We start from the raw sequence: 25216 nt of genomic DNA, 5'->3' as shown, positions 1-25216 counted from the left end.
GAGGCACAAGGAGGAGCTGGTACCTTTCCTTCTGAAACTATTCCAATCAATAGAAAAAGAGAAAATCCTCCCTAACTCATTTTATGAGGCCAACATCATCCTGATACCAAAGCCTGGCAGAGATGCAACAACAAAAGAGAATTTTAGACCAGTATCCCTGATGAACATCGATGCAAAAATCCTCAGTAAAATATTGGCAAACCGAATCCAGCAGCACATCAAAAAGCTCATCCACCATGATCAAGTGGGCTTCATCCCTGGGATGCAAGGCTGGTTCAACACATGCAAATCAATAAACATAATCCAGCATATAAACAGAACCAAAGACAAAAACCACATGATTATCTCAATAGATGCAGAAAAGGCCTTTGACAAAATTCAACAGCCCTTCATGCTAAAAGCTCTCAATAAATTCGGTACTGATGGGACGTATCTCAAAACAGTAAGAGCTATTTATGACAAACCCATAGCCAATATCATACTGAATGGGCAAAAACTGGAAGCATTCCCTTTGAAAACTGGCACAAGACAGGGATGCCCTCTCTCACCACTCCTATTCAACATAGCGTTGGAAGTTCTGGCTAGGGTAATCAGGCAAGAGAAAGAAATCAAGGGTATTCAGTTAGGAAAAGAAGAAGTCAGATTGTCCCTGTTTGCAGATGACATGATTGTATATTTAGAAAACCCCATCATCTCAGCCCAAAATCTCCTTAAGCTGATCAGCAACTTCAGCAAAGTCTTAGGATACAAAATTAATGTGCAAAAATCACAAGCATTCTTATACACCAGTAACAGACAAACAGAGAGCCAAATCATGAATGAACTTCCATTCACAATTGCTTCAAAGAGAATAAAATACCTAGGAATTCAACTTACAGGGGATGTAAAGGACCTCTTCAAGGAGAACTACAAACCACTGCTCAGTGAAATAAAAGAGGACACAAACAAATGGAAGAACATTCCATGCTCATGGATAGGAAGAATCAATATCGTGTAAATGGCCATACTGCCCAAGGTAATTTATAGATTCAATGCCATCCCCATCAAGCTACCAATGAGTTTCTTCACCGAATTGGAAAAAACTGCTTTAAAGTTCATGTGGAAACAAAAAAGAGCCCGCATTGCCAAGACAACCCTAAGTCAAAAGAACAAAGCTGGAGGCATCATGCTACCTGACTTCAAACTATACTACAAGGCTACAGTAACCAAAACAGCATGGTACTGGTACCAAAACAGAGATATAGACCAATGGAACAGAACAGAGGCCTCAGAAATAATACCACACATCTACAGCCATCTGATCTTTGACAAACCTGAGAAAAATAAAGAAATGGGGAAAAGATTCCCTATTTAATAAATGGTGCTGGGAAAATTGGCTAGCCATAAGTAGAAAGCTGAAACTGGATCCTTTCCTTACTCCTTATACGAAAATTAATTCAAGATGGATTAGAGACTTAAATGTTAGACCTAATACCATAAAAACCCTAGAAGAAAACCTAGGTAATATAGGCATGGGCAAGGACTTCATGTCTAAAACACCAAAAGCAATGGCAACAAAAGCCAAAATTGACAAATGGGATCTAATTAAACTAAAGAGCTTCTGCACAGCAAAAGAAACTACCATCAGAGTGAACAGGCAACCTACAGAGTGGGAGAAAATTTTTGCAATCTACTCATCTGACAAAGGGCTAATATCCAGAACCTACAAAGAACTCAAACAAATTTACAAGAAAAAAACAAACAACCCCATCAAAAAGTGGGCAAGGGATATGAACAGACATTTCTTAAAAGAAGACATGCATACAGCCAACAGATACATGAAAAAATGCTTGTCATCACTGGCCATCAGGGAAATGCAAATCAAAACCACAATGAGATACCATCTCACACCAGTTAGAATGGCGATCATTAAAAAGTCAGGAAACAACAGGTGCTGGAGAGGATGTGGAGAAATAGGAACACTTTTACACTGTTGGTGGGATTGTAAACTAGTTCAACCATTATGGAAAACAGTATGGCTATTCCTCAAGGATCTAGAACTAGAAGCACCATATGACCCAGCCATCCCATTACTGGGTATATACCCAAAGGATGATAAATCATGCTGCTATAAAGACACATGCACATGTATGTTCATTGTGGCACTATTCACAATAGCCAAGACTTGGAATCAACCCAAATGTCCATCAGTGACAGACTGGATTAAGAAAATGTGGCACATATACACCATGGAATACTATGCAGCCATAAAAAAGGATGAGTTTGTGTCCTTTGTAGGGACATGGATGCAGCTGGAAACCATCATTCTCAGCAAACTATCGCAAGAACACAAAACCAAACACCGCATGTTCTCACTCATAGGTGGGAACTGAACGATGAGATCACTTGGACTCGGGAAGGGGAACATCACAGACCGGGGCCTATCATGGGGAGGGGGGAGGGGGGAGGGATTGCATTGGGAGTTATACCTGATGTAAATGAGGAGTTGATGGGTGCTGACAAGTTGATGGGTGCAGCACACCAACATGGCACAAGTATACATATGTAACAAAGCTGCACGTTATGCACATGTACCCTAGAACTTAAAGTATTAAAAAAAAAATTACCAATAAAAGAGAATAATTTTAACAACAACAACAACAAAAAAAAGAAGGTAGATCCTAGGGTTAGGCCGCTTGGATTCTAAATTCAGCTTCACCATTTACCATCTAGGTGACATCGTTAAGATTTGTAAACGGTCTGATTTTACTATACTGTACATGCAGGCTAGCAAGTTAGTCTGCCACAGTCTCATGGATGCTGACAGAAGACATGAGACTCCTGGATCAGTGACAAAAAACAGTTTATTACTCACAACAATAGCAATAGTTTGAGCATCAGCATTTTTGCTGGTTCCCTGACTCCAGTAATAGCACATATAGTAGATTGCATGACAGCAGAGGAACCTCCAATGTCAGCAACCCAAATCTTTTATAATGAACAGTGAGCCTGCCTGACCTCTGTCTAGAGGGAGATATTGTCTTTATTATACTGGATAGTAAACACTTCTGTTCTTTGCTCTGAAAGGAGACAGTATCTCTATCTTCCAAGGCTGTTCGTTGTATAAGCATTCCCAAAAGATACAGCCAGTGCCTCTCTTTGCCACATGTGCAGAAACACAAAATATCCATAGAGAATTATCTCCCAAGAACTTTGGGTAAGTTCTTAAAGCCTTAGTTTTCTCATCTGCAAACTGGGATTAATGGTAAAACATAAGTGAATATAAAACAGATATAGTGCATATACAATGCTTAACATCATCCCTGACACATAGCATCATGCCTGACATGTTGACAGAAGGGCTTAGCCAATGTCAATTACTATTATAAATTATTTTTTCTTGAATAAGGTACAGGCATGTTTACTGAATTCTTTGTTTTCTCTAGTAAATAGAATATTGCAGCTCAATGATGTTTCACATTATTTGAATCACCAAAGATTAGAACCAAAAAAGACCATAAACCTGGCATTTATAGATAAGAAAAAGGTTCAAGAGCTTATGTGATTTGTTGCATTTCATACAGCAAAACTGTAAAAATAACAAAGATTATTTGATTTAAAATTCAGATTCTTTTTAATTTCACATAATACCTGGAACTCAGTAAATATTGGAATTACAAATGAAGTGAAGCAAGCCTGTGATATATTAGAAAACATTTCACATGTTCATTTGGTCACTCCCCTCTTACTTGCTTGACTTACCAACCACCTTAAATTTGTCCCCTGAAGGCAAAAATAAATAAAACAAATAAGTAGTGGAAAGTTAAAATAAGTAACCCACATCTCCTCCTTGCTTTTATCCCCGCTATAGTCACTGTCTCCATGGCAGAAAAAAACAAAGAGCCAAAAACAAAACTTCCAGAAAACTACAAGGAAAGTGCTTGCTGTATGTGTAGGTGATATTGAAAGTGGTCCCATTCTGCCTAAAGGCAGGGAAATTCTGATGGAATATCTGGCAGCTTTATGCCAATAGCTTTATCGTGGTTTATGGACAAACTTTCTAAGGCATGAGGGGGAGTAGCAAGAAAGGGGAAAGTAGGGGGTAACAGAAATAACATCTAGTTCCAGAAGGCAATATGTGAAAATCCAGAAAAGGAATTTATCCCAAAAACATCTGCAAAAATCATTTATTTTTGTACCTCTTCTTAATTCTGATCCCATTGTTTCTCTATCTTCTTTAAAAATGAAGTCATAGCTTTAGTTTTTATATGGCTCTGAAATTCTTTCCAGGACTGTAGGTCAGAGTTGGTCATGCCCAGGTAACCAAAGAAAGATTTTAATAAGGACATTCAGTGATAGGGAATGTGAATTGCCCTTCATCTTTTGTGCACCTCAAGTCCTCTGCGTAATTACCTTGCACTCCAGGTGATTCCGTTCTGGATGTCCCGGGTGCCTCACAAGTGCTTCCTGAGTTGGTGAGGCTGCCGTCATCCCTCACCCACAGCGGGCACTGCACTGCCCTCTGCTTGATACAGCAGGAATTGTTCTATTTTGCCAGGGCTTTGTACCTCTTCCTAGGGCACCATTGTGTGTGTGTGCGTGTGTGCATGTGTGTGTGTGTGTGAGAGAGAGAGAGACAGAGAGGACAGAAAGAGAGACATAGAGAGACTATGATATAAACATGCTTTTTCCCTCTTGCTTTAGAGAAGTCCCAAGTATGTCACTTGTTTCATCTACATTGTGAAGAATTTACGGAAATAGTTCTTTCAGTTTTTACTTGGCGCATTCTGTCTCTCTGGAATCAGAGGCTTTGGAGATGAATTTCTTGAGAGTGCAATGCAGTAGTAAAAATCCCTATGCCTAAACCTCCATGATAAGAAAGTCTTTGTTAGGAGTAGGCCCATCACGGCTGGGTGTTTCTGCCCATAGGAGGACTTCTCCATCACAGGCTCCCAGCCTTTCCTCATCAGGCTTCTGCGGAAGCATCCCACCAGTATGATTTGTGTCCAGTTATGTCTACCCAGTGGCAGACACAATTAGAGCTCTTTTGCAGAAGGTTGCCAGGCCTGCTGACCCCACTGGGCCCATCCTGACAGGCATGTTTAAAACTAGTAGCGGATAGGTCTAGAATCAAGCTGAAAATCCCTGCTACAGATATGAATTGTGTGCCATATACATATGGTATATGCCATATGCCAACAAAAGAATCGACTTATATCCTGCCTACCTCCAAATGTGAGTATGGGCACATGCCTTAAATTCCAGGTGTATCACAGTTTGTTTACTTATTTATCCTTCTTTTATCCAAGAAGCAATACAAGCTGCTTTAGGCACAGTTCCTATGTCACAGCCCTCATAATCTGTTGCTTCACTTTATGTCTTCATAGATGTGAATTCTCTAGTTAAAGACTGATTTACAACATCTTTCAGTTAACTTTGAAAAATATTCATTCTGAAGTTAAAATACTAGTATCAACAACTCTCTGTACTCAATCTCTGTAGATGCAAATAAAGTATTATAATCAGGCATATAGAGGAAGTGTGGAATTTAGCGAAGGATGTAGCAGTGTTTTTATGTTTTAATGTTCTTACTGCTCTCTTTGTCCCAGGTTATGCAGATGTATCTTCCGTTTTGTGGAATCGCCATATCTAATGCTCAGCTCTTTGCTGCCTCAAGGAAAGAATATGAAAGAAGCAGAGTGAGTAAATAAAAACATTGTTGACACTCCTCAATACTCTCTTTCTAGTTTCTGTAAGTCATTATGTCTTTTAAAAACAGCCAATGAATGATCTTTGAATAGTACAGGAATCTTTTTTTATTTGTATAATTCTGCAAGGCTGTGGTTGAAGATACACTTTAAGCAATAAGCCCAAATGGAAGTGGATACAAATTATCTGTTGTTATTTGGGGGAAGGGGTACAAGCTTCTTTTAAAAATGAAATTGGCTGGGCACAATTGCTTATGCCTGTAATCCCAGCACTTTGGGAGGCTGAGGCGGGCAGATCACAAGGTCGGGAGTTCAAGACCAGCCTGGCCCACATGGTGAAACCTTGTCTCTACTGAAAATACAAAAATTAGCTGGGCGTGGTGGCGGGTGCCTGTAGTCCCAGCTACTCGGGAGGCTGAGGCAGGATAATCGCTTGAACCCGGGAGGTGGAGGTCACAGTGAGTGGAGATTGCGCCACTGCACTCCAGCCTAGGTGACAGAGTGAGACTCCATCTCAAAAAAAAAAAAAAAAAAAAAAGAAAATTAATATCACATCTATACTGTAAGGCCGCAGATAAATCCTTGCTTATTTATGGCTTTGAAGCAATAACACAATTTGGTGATGCTTTTACAACTAAGTTCCTTTAAGAAGCAAGTTATGTTACAAACATGATCTTACCCCTACTTCCCAGATTTTATTTTTGAATTGAAACAATTTTTGGATTGAAACAATTTTTAAATTGAAAGGGTTTCTGAAAGTGCCCCACACTAGATACTTGGAACAATAATGCAAAGACTATTTTATAGTATTATAAAGAGACACTTAGAGAGATCTCTTATACCTTCAGGAGCTACAGATCTAAGTTGCAAAAAAGGCAAAGTCTAGTACTCAAAAAATGCTAAATTATCAAACAGAGATTAAATTATATTATACTCATTCTAATGTTAAATATAGGAAGATTACTGTAACAATTTAGAAATACATTTAACAAAACGATGTTCAAAAGGGTTTGAAACCCTTAATTAATCTGGGCATCAAGTTGATTAAAATTTCATTTGCTAATTATTATGCTTTATGGATATTTTTTATCAGTAAACAGATGAACAGAGTTGACTAATACAGCCATGGTCCTTAGCATGGCATACCACATCTTTTCTCTGATTTGATCTTCTTTTCATCTTTAGCCCCATGTCTTACCATGCTCCTGCTTTCATCTGGCACTCCAGCAATATAGTCCCCAATTTCCAGCAAACAATCTGTTTCATTTGATCATACCTTTAACTGTATTCATCTCTCTGCCTTCAATGCCTCATGTCAATCCCACTCCTTGCAACCACACCGTCTGCCTCACACATTCTTCAGGACCCAGCTCAGCCTTCTGATTAATCTTCCTTTCTACACTTATGGTTTTGCCTTGTATCTACTACCACTATTCTATTATGAATACTTATCACACTGTATTATGATATTTAAGGAGGTCCCACCTCTCCAACAACATTTTGAACTCCTTAAGGGAAGCTTCATGTATGATTAATCTTTGCATTCTTGTGTATGGCACAATTAATTTATTCATTCAACAAGTATTGATTGTGTAGTTCCCTTTCACATGCTGTCTATCCAAATCCCCGCCCTTATGGAACTTACTATTCATGAGAACAATAGATAATAGATAAGAAAACACATTTTTAAAATTGCATAGTATAGGTAGTGATAAATACTGCAAGGAAAAATAAAGTGAGATAAAGGGATAAAGGGTTGAGGAAGGTTGGGTTGGGAGGACGTGTATTTTAGAGGGTGATCAAAAAGGTCTCTATAAGGAGATGATCTATAAGCAGAAAGCTAAATCGAATGAAGGAGCAAAGCCACATGAAGGTCTGGGGAGAGCATTTCTGGCCGTGGAAATACCAAGTACAAAGGACTTGGGTCAGGAGAAAGCTTGGTCGGTGTGTTTAGAGAGCAGAGAGAAAGGGGGGAGTGAAAGGGAAAAAAAATAAAATGAGGATGTGGAGGCAGGCCAGATAGTAGAAAAGCCTGTGGGCATGGCAAGGGCTTTGGCTTTCATTCTGAGTGCAATGGAAAGCCATTAGACGATTTTGAGCTGAGTCTGACTTACTTTTAGTAGAGTTCACTCTGGCCTCCCTGGAGACGATAAACTGGCTGGGGAGGGAGGGAGAAGGCTGAAGCAGTGAGAAAACTTAGGGAAGAACTGTATTGAAGTCAAAAAATAATATGGCTGGGACTAGGGCAGTGAAAAGTGACAGACTTCCTCCAAAATTGGTGAAATCTACGGGGCTTGCTGATATGGGAAATGAGTGAAAGAGACTTGTGGCTGGCACAGCTGGCAAGTAAACGGTTCGATACAGGAGTCTAAAGTTCTGGGGAGATGTCAGGACTGGAGATTGAGATTTGGGAACCAGCAGCATATAGAGGCTATTTAAAGCCAGGGATCTAGCTGGGTTAATTTAGGGATGGATATGTAGATGAGAGAATGGAAAGCTCCAAGGACATGCCCAGGAGCGAAAGAAGGTCACTAGAAGGAAGGACAAAAAGCAGATACCCGTTTCCTGGAAGGCAAGTTGGCATCAAGAAGCAGGACCTATTCAACTGTGTAAAATGTTTCCATTATCTATTGAATTGGATATTGTCACATGAGTCCATGTGAAGAGAGTATACCAACAGGCTTTGTATGAGCAACAAGGCTGTTTATTTCACCTGGGTACAGGCGGGCTGAGTCTGAAAAAGGAGTCAGCAAAGGGTGATGGGATTATCATTAGTTCTTACAAGTTTGGGATAGGCGTACAAAGTACATTCTTAAGGGTGGTGGAGAATATTACAAAGTACCTTCTTAAGGTTGGGGGAGACTATCGTATTAGTTAGGGTAGGGCAGGAACAAATCACAATGGTGGAATGTCATCAGTTAAGGCTATTTTCACTTCTTTTGTGGATCTTCAGTTGCTTCAGGCCATCTGGATGTATACGTGCAGGTCACAGGGGGATATGATGGCTTAGCTTGGGCTCAGAGGCCTGACAGATATCCCAGATTTTCTTCTCTTTTTCTCCTATCCTGGAGCTAGTCTGCATTGTTATTTGTAAAACTTTCATCACTCGTTAATAAAGCAGCAATTTTAAATTAGAAACAATAAAATTACTATAATGTGATTTGTCAGTGCAAGACTCAAGGCACAGTTAGTTTTTCCTCTGAGGTGAATGTTCTTGTATATGGATCCCAGAGGCTCTCTCCATGCAATCACAACAAATTGAAAAGTTAAATAATTGTTCAGTTAATATGATCCATCTGAAGAAATAGTCTAGATGATTAAAGAAATAATGTTTTCCCCATTAATAACAGGGCATTTTGCTTGTAATTACTCAGAAAATTCTGATTTTTAATATCTGAACATGAAATTATTGTGCATTGACCCCTTACAGAGATTTGCTGTCCAAATGCCAAATAGCAAGATTCACTTAAAAGTTTTTTCACCTTTTGTTATTCCTGTTTGCTTTGGGATCATGGAGCAATATGGTCCTTAGCTCTGTTCGGTCTTTCTTTAGAGATAATGTAACCACCCAGTGGGTTCACTTTGCCCACTGCCTAGACAAAGTCAATTTCTCAAGGCAGGGAAATTGCAATAGAGAAAGGTTAATTCACCGAGTTGGCTGTGTCAGAGACCAGAGTTTTATTATTACTCAAATCAGTCTCCCCAGATCAGAGTTTTTAAGGATAATTTGGTGGGTGGGGGAAGGCCAGTGAGTAGGGAATGCTGATTGGTTGGGTTGGAGATGAAATCATAGAGAATTGAAACTGTCCTCTTGCCCTGAGTTAGCTCCTGGGTCGGGAAGGTCACAAGATCAGATGAGCCAATTTATCGATCTGGGTGGTGCCAGCTGATCCATCAGGTGCAGGGTCTACAAAATATCTGAAGCACTGATCTGAGGAGCAGTTTAGGAAGAGTCAGCTGTGTGACTCCTAAGCCATAATTTCTGATTTTGTGGCTAATTTGTTAGTCCTACAAAGGCATTCTAGTCCCCAGAGAAGAAAGAGGTTGTTTTGGGAAAGGGCTATTATCATCTTTGTTTTAAACAATAAACTATAAACTATGTTCCTCCCAAAGTTAGTTCAGCCTATGCCCAGAAATGAACAAGGACAGTTTGGAGATTAGAAGAAAAATGGAGCTGGTTAGGTCAGCCCAGCGATAATTTTGCAATGGTGGTTTCAATAACCCTACCTAGGATATTTGGTCCTCTTTCAGTTGCTCGGTGAACTGGACTTATTTCATGTTTTTCCTAACTCATTCAAATGCCTTTTTTTTTTTTTTTTTGAGGTGGAGTCTCACTCTGTCACCCAGGCTGGAGTGCAGTGGCGTGATCTCGGCTCACTGCAACTTCTGCCTCCCAGGTTCAAGTGATTCTCCTGCCTCAACCTCCTGAGTAGCTGGGACTACAGGTGTACACTACCACACCCGGCTAATTTTTTTGTATTTTTAGTAGAGACGGGGTTTCACCATGTTGCCCAGGCTGCTCTAGAACTCCTGGCCTCATGTGATCTACCTGCCTTGGTCTCCCAAAGTGCTGGGATTATTGGCATGAGCCACCACGCCCAGCTACTCAAATGCTTTTTTACCTGAATAGATTCAGAGAAGAAATTTTCACGTTTCAGTGGTTTCAGGACAAATCAAATTCATTATTGAAGTTGAAAATTAGTCATGTCCCTGAGATGATGATTAGCACCATGATGAATAGGTGTGAATTTGACAATTCATGAAATCCTTTTGTGAGAGATTAGACTTGAAATTGCACCTCTTTCTACATTCTATTGAATCAAGTGCCCTCTGGGCAATTCGCTGTCTGTGTAATTTTCTGATTGCTGTCTGAGAGAAGCATAATATCTACCACGTGTACATAACCTACCATTCTTAAATCTCTGGAAACATCTATGCCATTAAAAATTCCAAGCAAATATTATTTTTATTTTTTATTTTTCACAAATGCATACCTGACCTGAGCAAACAAACATTATTTCAATGCAAAAAAAAAAAAAAAAAAAAAAAAAAAATTGCAGCTAATTTCTTAGCTGGAGAAAATCACAGGTTACTACAATTTAATTTTTAAATAAGTACACAGTTTTCAAGTTAGAGCTTCAGATTTTTTTCTAAGTCGTGTGCTTTTCATTCTGCTGTTTTAAAAAAAAATTAATGTGTTTCTTTCCTGATATATAAATATCTAAATGTTCTCCTGGACAGTTTGGGATAAAGCAGTATGTCCTCTTGTGTAGAGGAATTAAGGAGGGTATATATGTATGTGTGTACATATATATTTATTTATATATATGGAGGGTATATTTTATATATGAAGGATATGTATATATTATATATATTTATATTATATATGTAATTTATATATTTATATTTAGCAAAGACTAAATGTAAATTACATATATTTTATATATATATATATTTAAGAATCTGAACCTTAATTAGCATTCACCTCTCTAATTCTTTCAGAGTTGTATAAGGGATGTGTATTAGTGAAACAGTCTGAAGTTTGACCAAGAATCTCTTTCTTCCTGATAGTGAGGAAGAGCTGCTTTGTAATTTTCGGAAATCAATGTGCTTTAGAGGTATTCATTATTTATAAAATATTGTTTTTTGTTTTTGTTTTTGTTTTTTGTTTGTTTGTTTGTTTTTGAGAAAGGATCTCACTCTATTGTCCAGACTGGAATGCAGTGGTGCGATCTCGGCTCACTGCAACCTCTGCTTCCTGGGCTCAAGTGATTCTCCTGCCTCAGCCTCCAGAGTAGCTGGGACCATAGGCACATGCCACCATGCCTGGCTAATTTTTTTTGTATTTTTAGTAGAGACGGGGTTTCACCATATTAGCCAGGCTGGTCTCAAACTCCTGACCTGGTGATCCACCTGCCTCGGCCTCCCAAAGTGCTGGGATTACAGGCATGAGCCACTGCCCCAGCCAAAATGTTGGGTTTGTACCTAGTTGCATTGCATAAAAATTACTATAGGAGAGGAGAAATGCCTATAGCTAATGGTTATGTGATTCCTGTGTCAAACTGAAATATTAATAATCAGAATTTAGTTCTAAAGAGTTTATTAAAGTGAAAAGCTGGGAATGGCCAATCCAGGAGATGCAGACTCCAGAGAAATAGGGTAAATGTTCCAAAGTTAAAAGTTAGACTCTTGCTTCTATAGGCACAAAGCAACGAAATTTAATAGGATTTCAGCATTTTCTATACAAGGCTGGTGTATGAGTTATAACAATATAATTAGTTACAGTTTGTTTTCTTTTCTATACAACTTGTTTTCTTTATAGCTGCTTTTCATTTTCTTTCCAATTTAAAAGAATATATTTAACATTCCATCTTAAGGCACTGTGATGGCCATGGAGTCCTTGTGTGAGAGGAGAAGAGGGAAGTTAATCTGTAGTGAAGATCAACAGTGAAGAGGGAAAGGGTCTTCTCTGGTGCTCTTTAGTAATTTTCAACATTTTACAAAACAATGTTGGTAAGGAAGAAGGCTAATCTATAGTGAGAGAAACAAGGGTTATAGTTGACTTGGTTACACCTGCCTCTCAAGTGACCCCTATAATCATCATCTTTTAAGACTCAAAATAATCTAGAGTTCCAATAGCTTAGGTTTTGAGTTACTTATTTTCAAACCTGTTACAAGAACTAGCTCTATTCTCAAGTTGTATTTTGCAGTTTAAGCATGTATTCTAAAATTGAGTGATAAAAATATATCGAAACAATCATAAAAGTTTTTAAAATTAGCTACACAAAAAGATTTATTATATTTTATTAAAGCAAAGACTAAATTAAATTTTAAGGAAAAAAAACAACATTTTTTCAGTTTTACATCCACCTAAATACAACTATTTCATCTTTTCTAGGCTTTGCTAGAGGTGGTTAATGACCTCTTTGAAGAACAAACTGACCTGGAGAAAATTGTCAAGAAAATAATGCATCGGGCCCAAACTCTGCTGAAATGTGAACGCTGTTCTGTTTTACTCCTAGAGGACATCGAATCACCAGTAAGTTATCTGTTATCTTTTAAAGTTGAAGACGGTGTAAATAGAATAAAGTTGAGTTTATTTGTATTTAAACTTGTGAAATTGACTTGAATCACTCTCTTCCTGACTCTTCAATCATGAGGCAACTTTTCATAAAACAAGAGTTTATTTTCTTTATGTGTATTTCATTATCATTTTTCAGTCAACTTAGAAACATAGACTTTAAGCTAACAGGGACTTTCTAGATCTATCCCAGGCCTTTGTAATTGCAGATGAAGGAACTAAGGGGTTCAGTGATTTGCCCAACCTCACACAGCTCCATTAGAAGATAAACTCAAGTGTCTGTTTCACTTTTATTTACCTATGAAGGGTAATGCCTTCAGCATTTCTGGGGGTGGATTTCAGTCCAGACAATGTTCCATGGCCTTCGTAAGGCAAGGAGGAAGCAAACAAATGAGTGGAGATTCAGTACCCTTAGCTCTTGGAGCCCAGACAAACTGGACTCGAGCAGATTGGAATGGCCGGTCGTTGCTGGGCTGTTCCCTGCAGCAGGTTTGTCCTGTGGAGGCTTCCAGGTTCTTTCACAGCTGCTGTGAACCTGTGAATTCCGGCACAGAGTAGCCTTACCAGGTGAAGAGGGCCGCTGTTCACTTCCCTGCAGGGGTTCCTGCCACTCCAGAAGGAAGCATCTCATTCAGGACCTTAGGGCTGCCTCACCGTGGCAATTTGTGGCCAGCTTTCTGGTTTTATTAAGCCCTTTGGCTTTCAGGGGGAAATCTGCTGGGTAGATAAGCAACAATATTGAAATAATAATCATCATCAATCTAAATTCTTGAAAGCTAAATGTCTAAGCCCTTGGCAGCAATTTAATATCTTTGCTGAGAACTTGCTTCAAAGATCAGGAATTGTCTAGCAATTAAGAGTTGCTTTAATACCTGACAGAATGTTATTTTGCCACACTTTACTTACAAAAGATTATTCCCTTTGCCTTTAGGTTTATTTTCCTCAAAGAATAAGAACCTTAGGGTAAATTTTGGAGATTCAATAATAAGTATTGTAAGACTCACAATAATGAGTTTCTTTTAAAATCTACGTCTAAAATGTTTAGGAGTGTTTCCCCAGATTTTAGCAGAGATTGGGGCTATTTCTGTTTCAGTCAGTGTGGTTTACACAAACAATAGCCTGGAAAGTATCCTGTGACTGTATAAATCTCAGCTGAACCTTGGGAGAACATGCACACACACACACTCCAATAGCCCATACTTAATGGAGTGCTTTCAGAAACTTTGTGAAACATTTGCATTCATTTAATCCTCATTTTATAAGGTAGGTGTTATTATCACCCTATAATAATTTTATAGATGAGGAAATAAGGCTCAGAGAGTTTCGTGACTTGCCAGTCACCTCCACTGCCTGACTCTAAAGCCCCCTAAAGGATGGGAAGCGGTGGGGGTGCTCATTAGTACCTGGCAGGTTTCAGGGCCACAGAGAAGCCCCCATTAAACAAAGGCAGGAAGGGCAACTGTTGGGGCTTTGGCTTCCAGGATAATCTGAACCACCCCAAGGTCCCTGTGGGAGCAAGTGACCGGGGGTGAGGGTCAGGGGTAGGTAGGCTGGAATCTGGACACAGGCAAACTCATTGTTGGCTAGCTCACTTGTAAACAGATATGAAAGCAACTTAAACCATCTAAGGGTGGTCATTCTTGCTAATCTTCTAACTTGAACTCGTTTTTATGGTGTGGTCTAACTCTGGCAAATGACCAAAAAAGTATAGATGATGGAAGTTGATATTGAATGTAGGGGCAGAGCTGGAGGGAACGGTAGAAATAGCAATATCTTCATGGTATGAAGTAGGGAGAGGAGTGGTCAAAAAACACCATCTAGTTAGGGTAGATGGTACAAACGATAACAGCACTGGCTGGTATTCTACTGAAGGTTCAAAAGGCCTCTTTGCTATCACTGCTGAACACTCTAAGACTAATGTTGGGGCAGAAAATTCTGGAACACTCCTCATTATATCTTCTCTTTTCTTACCCACCCCCCTCCAAAGTGATATTGATGGAAAAACCGAACTCCGTAAAATATTTTATTTTTGTTTTGTTTTGGTTTTTTGATTTTTTAAATTCTAATGTTCTAAATTTTAATTGATAAATAATAATTTTATGTATTTATGGTCTACAGTGTGATGTTTTGATACATGTATATATTGTGGGATGATTAATTAATATATGCATCCCCTCACATACTTATTTTTTGTGGGAAGGACATTTGAACTTCACTCTTAGCAATTCTGAAATATACATTGTTACTAATTATAGTCACCATGCTGTGTAATAGAGCTCAAAAACATATTCCTTCCGTCTAATGAAACTTGTACACTGTGACCAACAACTCTCCACTCACTTTTACTTTTAGCCGCTGGCAACTACCATTCTACTTTTTGCTCCTATGAGTTCAACTTTTTAAATTTTAGAAATAAGTGAGATCATCCAGTATTTGTCTTTCTGTACCTGGCTTATTTCACTTAACATCCTTCAAGCTAATTCATGTTGTTTGAAATTACAAAATTTTATTCTTTGTAAAGGCAAGATAGCTTTTTTTTTTTTTTTTTTTTTTTTTGTTGAGACGGAATCTCGCCCTGTCCCCCAGGCTGGAGTGCAATGGTGCAATCTCAGCTCGCTGAAACCTCCATCTCCTGGGTTCAAGTGATTCTCCTGCCTTAGCCTCCCGAGTTGCTGGGATAATAGGTGCCCACCACCATGCCCAGCTAATTTTTGGGGTTTTGCGATGTTGGCCAGGCTGGTCTCAAACTCCTGACCTCAGTTGATCCACCCGCCTCGGCGTCCCAAAGTGCTGGTGTTATAGGTGTGAGCCATGGCGCCCAGCCCAGAATAGCATTTTTTAAATGGATAAGTGTTTCTATTACCTTGTGTGTTTTACAGACTTATTATTGAAAGTTTCCTCTGTCATCAGGTCCCTCAAAGCACCTCCAGAAAAGCATCTCTTGAAATATGAAACTCGCTCCTTTTTTTTTTTTAACTTTTATTTTAGGTTCAGGTATACATGTGCAGGTTTGTTATATAGATAAAGAGGCTTTTTCTGAGCCAATATGAGTGACTGTGGCCCAGGGGAAATACAAACAAAAGAAGCCTTGAGTAAGTGGTCCTAAGGTAGTTGGATCGCAGTTTGGTTTTATACATTTTTTGGAGGCAGGAGTTACAGGCAAAGACATACATCAGTACATGGAAGGTATATATTGGTTTGGCCCGAAAGGGCAGGATATCTTGAAGCAGGGACTTACAGGTTATAGGTAGGTTCAGAGATTCTTTAATTTGCAATTGATTAAAGGAGTAAGGCTCTATCTAAAACTCAGAGTCAGCAGAAAGGAATGTTTCAAATTAAGATAAGGATGCTATGTAGCAAGATTGGTGGCTTGCAGGAATGACTTAACCCTTCTTTGCCTTACATGTGTTAGGTCTTGTTTATAATTTGGTATCTTATTGCCAGAATGAGTCTGTTTCATGAGTCTATGACCTCTATTTGAACATTAATACTGCTCAGCTGTGTATGAACTCCAAAACGGAGGGCAAATAATGAGAAGGCTATTTGACTTTCCTTCCATTTATGGCCAGGAATTCAGTTTTTAAGGTTTTTCTTGGGTCCCCTTGGCCAAGAAGGGGTCTGTTCAGTTGGAGTAGGACTTTATTTTTAGTTTATAGTGAGAATGAGCTCCTCTAACACCATAGGGATGAACTCTGAAAGTAAAAGTGAACCAGGTGAAAAAAAATATTAATCTGTTCAGTATTGTTCCAGAAGCTGTAAAGACTTGTTGGCAAGTCTGCTGCCTGTGGAGGTGGTAGGAGAAGTTTGGGGTAAAGGTATCTATTTATGTGGCATCCCCAGCAGAAAACCTACCAATGCTGGGCATTCCTTTAATACACTTCTCACCAAAGGCTTCTCAAAACTTTAGGCTTGTAGATGTCACAGTTCTGTGCACCACCCAAGTTGTGCAGTAGAAATTATAGAAAGGAGATGAGAAACAGTCACGCCACATTCAGGAGAAGAAGCCAGGATAAACAGGAGAATGTTTATCTCTGCCCCCACATTCAATGTCAGCTTCCATCATCTGTACTTTTTTGGTCATTTGCCAAAGAGTTAGACCACACCATAAAAACGAGTCCAAGTTAGATGATTAGCAAGAATGACCACCCTTCTAATCTACTGTATTAGAAGATTTTCAAACTTGACAGTTATTTTTACTGGAAATGTTTCAATAATAAGTATATTTTTATAATAATAAAGGAATCCATATAAGATCTCCATATTACCAAGCAAATCCACAGTTCAATTATACCTTTTCCATATTAATTATGACCTTTCTTTCTTTCTTATTATCAATGAACCTATCACTAGCAGGATGCTTCTTAGACAGTCTTCATCACCTCTGATGCCCCTGGTATTTATGATAAACACCAAAGAGCTTTTTCTTATGCAAAGTGCTAGTTCCATTTTTTAGGTGTGTTATAACCAATAATTATCTACATAATGTAAAGCAAAAATTTCAGGAAAAAAAGATTGATATCAAGGGGTTAAGGGAAGTGTCCCTGTCCACACCCCTCCCCAACTTGACAGTAAGCATGTGGTATGTTACTTCAGGGGAGGAATGACTGAGAATACGGGAACAGTTAAATGGAATTTTAAGTTCCAAAATGGACTTTTAAAATTTATAGCAGGGCTTTGCACAGTAGCATGCACCTACAGTCCCAGCTACTCAGGAGGCTGAGGCAGAAGGGTTGCTTGAGCCCAGGAGTTCAAGGACAGCCTGGGCAAAATAGTGAAACACCACCTCTGAAAATCAATCAGTCAATAAATAAATGAATAAATAAATAATATAAAATTTATAGCAGGGTTATTCTGGAAAACCAAAACTTTTTCCTAAAGGCTTGAATGAATCAGAACGTAAAATTATGAACAAAACAGTAGAATGGAAAGAAAATAGATGAAGCCGTAGACTATCCCATTCTTGGATTGCCTGGACTAAGGGAGGAGAATCGGAGAGGAGAATAAGAAATGTGAGGTCATCAGTCTTCCTAACCTTGCTCCCAGACTCAATTCTCCGTATAGTGATGGTGGTGGGCGTTGGAGAGCGGGTGGGGGGAGTTGAAACTTCCCCTAGACACCATGGCAGGAAAAATAGGTGACAATGTCAGAGGCGTTAAGAGGCAGTGAGAGCCTGACAGCTTTTCTAGAGTCCCGAAGGAGCATGAGAGGCAAATGCAGCTTTCCCCATTTCCTGGCAGACGTTAACAGAGGGAGGGCTGGGGCCTGAAGAAGCCTAGCTGTCAGGATGAGGAAGGGACAGGGTTGTGACCTGGTGCTGGAGGGGCTGTGGATATTTATGCATATCCAGTGTTAGGAATGACTATGCTGAGGGCCAGCAAGGCCTTCTTATCTCAGAACAGAGGCCAATCTGCTTGAGCGGGTGACTGCAGACCTGCCGTGTCTCTTCCAAGCACCCGGAAAGGTGCAGGTCACCTTGGTGAAAATTTCAGTATTAAATGAGTTTAAATCTGAAATGACTGAGAAAACCTGAAGTGGCGGATTTAACTGGAGTAATTTCTTTTGTATTCTGTCAATAAGCAGGCTTGGGGTCAAGCAGATAAATTTAGTTGAATTATAGAAAAAGAATATGTTTTTTTTTTTTTTGTATAGCTGTATCTGTGAACTTTTAAATCTATAATCAATATGCAAATTATATTCTATAATTAGTTATCTTGTATTCAATCCACATATGTAACAATTAGATAGATGGGGAGAATGATGTATTATTCTATAAATGTTTTGGAAGCAAATGGCTGGCAATTTGGGGAAAAAAGAACCGTAAGAAGCTGGATTTCTAGTTCATACCTATAAAAATATAATTTTTATAAAAGGCAAAATTATGATTCATATAAATATAAAACAAATGCAAGCTGAAGATTTTTTAAACTCATTAATGTATGAGAGAACCAATATGATGTTAAAATCAGTCCAAAGAGTACTTGAGAAGTTAGGTATTTATGGACAATGTTAGGATACAATTTCAAAGTTAAAAACAACACTGGTAAAGACAAAACTAAGCCATAAACTATAACCTTCAAGATTATCTTTTCTACTGGAGAGAATCACTTGTATCTCTACCAGAGAAAGGTACAAGTTAACATTTAATTTCACTAAATCTGGAGTCTTTTATCTGTATTAACCAGTGAGAGGAAGGAACTAAGTACATGTCTTAGATCAGAAATCGGCAATGTTTTCTGTAAATGCCCACATAGTAAATATTTTAGGGTTTGCAAGTCACACAGTCTCTATTGCAGCTACCTAACTTTGCCCATTATAACGCAAAAGCAGTCATAGACAATATGTATAAAGAATGAGCATGGCTGTGTTGCAATAAAACTTTATTGACAAAAATAGGTAGTAGATCAGATTTGACTAGCAGACAAGGGTTTACAGATCACTGTTCTAGATAATCCTTTGCCCTCTTATAACATTGAAAAATGAGTACCCAGCTTTTTGCCTTATTTCTGTAATGCCAGTGTAAACTTCACATGAATCAAAGATTTAATGTTAAAAAATCAAATGCAAAAATACCAGTTAATATGTTTTATTCATTTGGTAGGTAAAGGCTCATTAGAACAATCATTCAATTCTGATGAGAATAAGCACTTTCAAACAGCTCTATGATTTTTTTCAGCCATCAGATTGGTAAAGCTTGAAAATAATTGTAATAACCAGTATGAGTATGGGAATTAGAAAATTGACTTTCTCGTTACTGATAGTGGGAACTTAAGTTGGGATAACTTTTGTGGACATCAGTTTGGTAAAATATATTTGGAGATGGAGTCTTGCTCTGTCACCCAGGCTGGAGGCCCAGGCTGGAGTGCAGTGGCGTGATCTCGGCTCACTGCAACCTCCGCCTCCCGGGTTCAAGCAATTCTCCTGCCCCAGCCTCCCGAATAGCTGAAAATATATTTTAACTTGAAAAAGGGATAGGCTTTGCACCCAGCAACTCCTCCTCTTAAAATTTAGAATAATGAAATGGATGGAGACCAGACCAAACCGAGTATATAAGAATACTTATTGCATTCCTATAGTAGTGTATTTAGTACTATATAGTATATTATATATATACTATAGTATATTATATATAGAGTATATTATATATGTCCTATATAGTATATTTCATATAGTAAATAATTCAAGTATCAATATATTTATATAATGAAATTCTATGTAGTGTTTTAAAACAATGATATATGTCTATATTCATAGAAACAATGTCTTTGATACAATTTTAGGTGAATAATAAAGGGGAGAAACAACATATATAAAAAGCTGTTTTTATCAAAACATGGGTATATAAATGAGATTACATTTTCACAACCATTAAATTGAGGGAGCTTTAAATTTTCTCCTTTTGAGTCATATTTTCTTGTATCTTCTCTTCCAGGAAGAGTCATGAGTTTATCATCTCATGGAAGGAAAGGGCAGGTAGTCAACCTCTTAGCAAGAGAACAAACTTAAAAGTCAGGGTGCCAGGAGAGAGGATTTGCTAAATGGATTTATCTTTTCTTTTAGCAATTAAAGACCAATCTGAACACCAGGACAAGACATGCAAACTCCGTAATCCACAAAAGAAGTACTCATAACCCCATGCCACAAGTCATCACTCCACTTCCACCTCATATAAGGTTGGGAGGGCTGCTTAATTCAGTAGCAACTAGATAAGATGAAGTATTGAATAAAAGGCTGAGTGAGGTTACTTGCCTTCAGCCATCTTGGGCAGACCACAATGTTCACCAAAATAAGTCACGTATACTTGCTTGAAACAGTAAGAGCAGATGCCTGGGCAGGCTCAGGGATGTTTCTTGAGTCCTCCTTGCTGCCATAGATTGGCAGAAGGGGTGGCCAGGGTGAGTGGAACAAAAAAAGTTGCAGACAAGTCATCCTGGAAACAAGGCTGTTGATGTATCAGGATAAATGGGAACATGAGTGGCAAGTCACCCTGCAGCTGCTTATCTTGGCCAGCTGAAGAGATTTAAAGGCTAATTCATTACACGAAAATATCTATGTCATATTGGACTTCACAGTAAGCATAGGAGACTTCTCACCAGGCAGAAACTGAAATGGCTGCTCAGAGCAGAGTGTTGGTGAGAAAACACTCAAAGATAATAGACTGAAATTCAAATGCAGCCACCCTAAATCATTCCTCTGACTTTGCCCTCCCTGTCCATTATTCATTTAAACATTAACACCCAACAAAGAACCACCAGCATGGGGCTCATGCTAAGATACTATAAGAAAAAAAGTAGGAAGGGATGTGAAAACAAAAGCCAAGTGAAAAACACACACCAGAAAAACGCTTAAAGTTTTCCATGAAATGAAATAAAAAATAGTAAGATCTCTCAGGAAAAATAAAGTTGTTCAAGAAAGAGATACAAATGCTTAAGGAATAAATGATAAGCAGTATAAAAGATAAGAAACTGGGTTGGTAGAGCTTAGAAAAAAGTAGAAGAAAAATATGTAGCTGCACAGAAAGGAATACTACATTAAAAACAAGAAGAAATAATACTTCTAAAATACTTTTAGGGACACAAAATTGAAAATAAAATGGAAAATAATAAAGCATTAAAAAAGGAGAATGATAAAAATGGAATCAGAATAACAGAGGTCCAAACTAAGGATAATTGGCAACTCTAAAGAGAACATGGCAAATGGAACAGGAAAAAAAAAACATTCAAAATTATAACACTAGGACATTTTACTGAAATAAAGGCAATCTTGGATTTACAGACTGAAGGAACACACCATTTCAGGCAAAATTGATACCGACTGCTTATCACTGAAACACATTTGGTGTTAATAGACTTCAAAGTTATTGGAAAAAGCATATGGACATTTACACACAAAAAAATCAAAGCACCTATTGCAGGAAAATTCATTCTGATGTTAGACTTCCTAGTCGCAGTCTCCTGTGCTAGAGGACAATGGGCAATATCTACAAAGTCCTCAGGGGAAAAAAAAATGTGACCCTCTAATTTTAACTCCAAAATTTAAAGCCAAACTCAGACAATTACACAAGCTGTGGAGAGATATTTTCAAACATGCAAAGAAGAGCACTATAATGTTGTTCTAAGAAGCCCTTCCTGAAAAATATGGCAGTTTGAAATCTAGCCAAGCAGGTGATGAGTGGGGAAGTTGGGATAAATAAGATGGGTATTGAGTATTGAACATATTTAAATATCGAAGTAAGGCTAAAAAACAATGGAGCATATACTTGTAGATACAAATATAAACCTTATATTGTAAACTGTAACAATAGTGCTGGTTCCCCATGTTCTCCAAGTTCCACAAGTGCAACAGGTGGGTGTGGGCCTGCACGTGTACTGGGTCATATTACAGAAGAGGTCATATTACAACACTGTGCTTGGGAAATATATCCCTTTTCTATTGAGTGATATCAAGCCTGGTGTTTGTCTGGGGAAAGATGTTACTTCATCTCTCAGGTTTGCTCACTGCAAATACAATCCTGAGAACTGAACTAAGGCCTTGCAGTCCTGACCTGCATGGCTTGGTTTTGTGGATTGCCTCTCTCAACAGGTATCTTTGGTTTTGTGGAATATTTTAATTTTAATGTGTCAAATTTATTAACCTCCCTTTTTGATTTGTGCTTTAAAGGTTTTGTTATAAAAATCTTTATCTACCTTTAGTTATAATGGCATTATTGTATATCTTTTTATATTCATTTGGTATGCATGGTCTTTTTTATCCATCTAGAATTTATGTTTTTATGTGGAGTATAAAGCAGTATGTGTATAACCAATTGTCTTAGAACTGTTTTGCCTCCACTTTGTAATGGCACTTCAAAATTATAGCATTTCCATATACACCTGGGTCTGTTTCTGAGCTCACAATTTTGTCCTGCTGGTCTATTTGTTTATTTCTGCACCAATATCTGTCTGAATTTCTGTAATTTTGTAATGCATTTTGATATCTGATAGGCCAAGTCCTCAGTGCTGTTCCCCTTTAAAACTGGCTTGCTTATTCTTGACCTGTCATTCTTCTCTAAAATTTTAATAGCAGCTTAGCAAGTTCCACAAAAACTCTGTATAGATTTTGATTGAAATTGATCTAATTTATAGATCAATTTGGGTGACTTCTGCAAGTAACAGAATATTCAAGGGCAAGTGTCGTTCACACTGAGAGCATTTATTAACTTACATGACTAGAAGTCTCCAGGAGGTGGTTCTGGGGATGGCACAGCAGCCAGATGATGTGATCAGGGATCCAGTCTCTGTCCACTGCCCTCTGCTTGTCTCAGTAGTTGGCCATCACCAGCTGGCTTTTCCCTTTATAGTGCACCAGGCAGCACGTCTGCACATAACTGTGTTCAGAAGAAAGAGAAACTTATTTTCACATCCCTCTCTTTTCTCTCAGGGAGCAAAGTCCTTTTTGTTTGTTTGTTTGCTTGTTTGTTTGTTTGTTTGTTTGAGATAGGGTTTCACTCTGTCACCTAGAGTGCAGTGGCACCATCACAGCTCACTGCAGCCTTGACCTCCCAGACTCAAGTGATCCTCCCACCTCAGCCTCTCAAGTAGCTAGGAGTTCAGGTGCACACCATCACATCCAGCTAATTTTTTAGAAATGAGGTTCCACTAGTTGCCCAAGCTGGTCTTGAACCACTGTGCTCAAGCAATACTTCCACTTTGGCCTCCCAAAGTGTTGGGATTACAGGCATGAGCCACCGCACCCAGCTGAGGAAAATCTTTTTTTTATTTTTATTTTTATTTTTTTGGAAGGGCTTATCCAGCTAATGTTTCCTAAGACCCCGTTAATCAAGAATGAAATGTCGTCCAAGTCATCTATATTCTTAATACTTTTCTATTATTCATCTATCAGTCCCTGATGACAGGTGTGTTCCAATTTTTAGCTTAACAGATTCCTCAATATTTTTTGTCCAATTATGTAGGTTGTTGATTTAGTTGTTAGTATTAATTATGTGTTTTTGAATTGGGGGTTGCAGCTGATTTTGATGGGAGAGTGTTTTTGTTTGTTTGCTCGTGCCATTGCTTTCTTTCTTTCTCTCTTGCCCTCTTTGCTACCTGTCTAATAGTTTGCCCAGCTCCCTGACCCCAGTCAAGAACCAGGACCTATTCTGGTGGCTCAGATTTCCTGCTATGTAGTAATATTACACCAAGCTGGAGGCAGCTTGGTTTAGTTTCTTGGGGTGAAGCTGGGTCACCTGTTCCCCACGCCCCAGCAGGAACTGAAATTCCGACGATCGTTGCCAGCCTGTTTCTGGACTTGGAGTTCAACAGGCCTACATGTCTTCAGGCTTGTGAGTTTAGAGATCTTTTCCCTCCTTTCCCTTCTCCTCCCTACCCCTCTCCTTTTCTTCTCTCTTCCTTTCAATCTCTAAATGTCTTTCTGATTTCCTCTGTGTTTTATCAGTCTTTGCTCTGCTTTTGGAAGAGATCAGATGTGTAAAAGCATGAACTTATAGCACCATCTCTACTGACATTCTATATACTTTTATAGTTAGAAAACAAAACAATATCATTTCAGGAAAATAAAAGTTTCTCCCTCCAAAAATAAGTTTTATTTCTATTTTATTAGGATAATTCCTGAAAACAAAAGTTCTATTTGTATTTTGTGATTCTAATACTCAAAAAAAACTGCTTATTGCAAATTTATGTTTTATGGCCTCTATATTTGAAGGGAATCAGGGAGAAAAAAATAATTCTGGTTGTAGAAGCCTTGATTCACCAAGATCTTAACTCTGCGTTTAGAAACTGCATTCATGGTCTTTAAGCTGGGCACTCGGATGTAAACTGTTCAGTTTACTGAATGGATGCCAAAAATAGAAGTGAGAAATGCCATTCTAGCCCTTTCTCCTGACAAAATTAATATTTTGCTCCCTTTTGCTTCTCTTAAGTGTTTCAGTCCATTGATTTTAAGTGACTTTGTCAATGGTATTTTCCATTAGACTGGGAAGAAAGAAAGATTGCTCCATAGCTGGCTGCTGCTGTTAACATTAGGAACTATTTAACTCCTTGAACTGAATATTCCCAGCTTACTATTATTCCATCCTATGAACCTGTCTAAGCAATTCCTATCACTTCTCTTAGTTCTTTCCAGCTCAGGCATTTACTATTATTTCTATTTCTTTTTGTGTGTAGTCAAGGAAAGTGAATGTAGACATTTTAATCTTATGTCCTAAGGCACTGTCTCAAGTCCTAGTTTTTACAAGTGTTCTCTTCTCATGGATCATCCTGATGGCTGGCAGCTATTTCATTGTTCAGAACTCTACAAAGTACTTTCTAACTAAGCTTATAAATACCTGGTTAGTGTCTGGAGTTTCTTTACAAAACTGTGAAGCATAAACTAACTAGGCACACTTGTTTTCTTATATCCTCCTTAGCTCTTTGGTCCTTTCGTAAATATACACACAATTAAGCCAGTGAACTAG

The 25216-nt window shown here is 38.4% G+C and overlaps 1 protein-coding gene across 2 annotated transcripts in view; it reads left to right on the top strand.

Moving 5' to 3' along the window:
• PDE11A (phosphodiesterase 11A) overlaps positions 1–25216 on the top strand; it is a 455368-nt gene that overhangs the window by 164480 nt on the left and 265672 nt on the right. Inside the window, exons 3-4 of one of the 2 annotated variants that reach the window (XM_009182512.4) lie at positions 5589–5678; positions 12586–12726. In XM_009182512.4, the coding sequence (XP_009180776.2) occupies positions 5589–5678; positions 12586–12726 (231 nt within the window). Of the gene's footprint in view, positions 1–5588; positions 5679–12585; positions 12727–19985; positions 22348–25216 lie in introns of those variants that run through there. The other variant, XM_031651382.1, reaches the window with a different exon arrangement.

The sequence above is a fragment of the Papio anubis genome, chromosome 10, assembly GCF_008728515.1.
Source record: "Papio anubis isolate 15944 chromosome 10, Panubis1.0, whole genome shotgun sequence".
NCBI classification, from domain to species: domain Eukaryota; kingdom Metazoa; phylum Chordata; class Mammalia; order Primates; family Cercopithecidae; genus Papio; species Papio anubis.
Note: the sequence above shows the minus strand (reverse complement) of the source record. Positions and strands in the feature narration are given on the sequence as shown.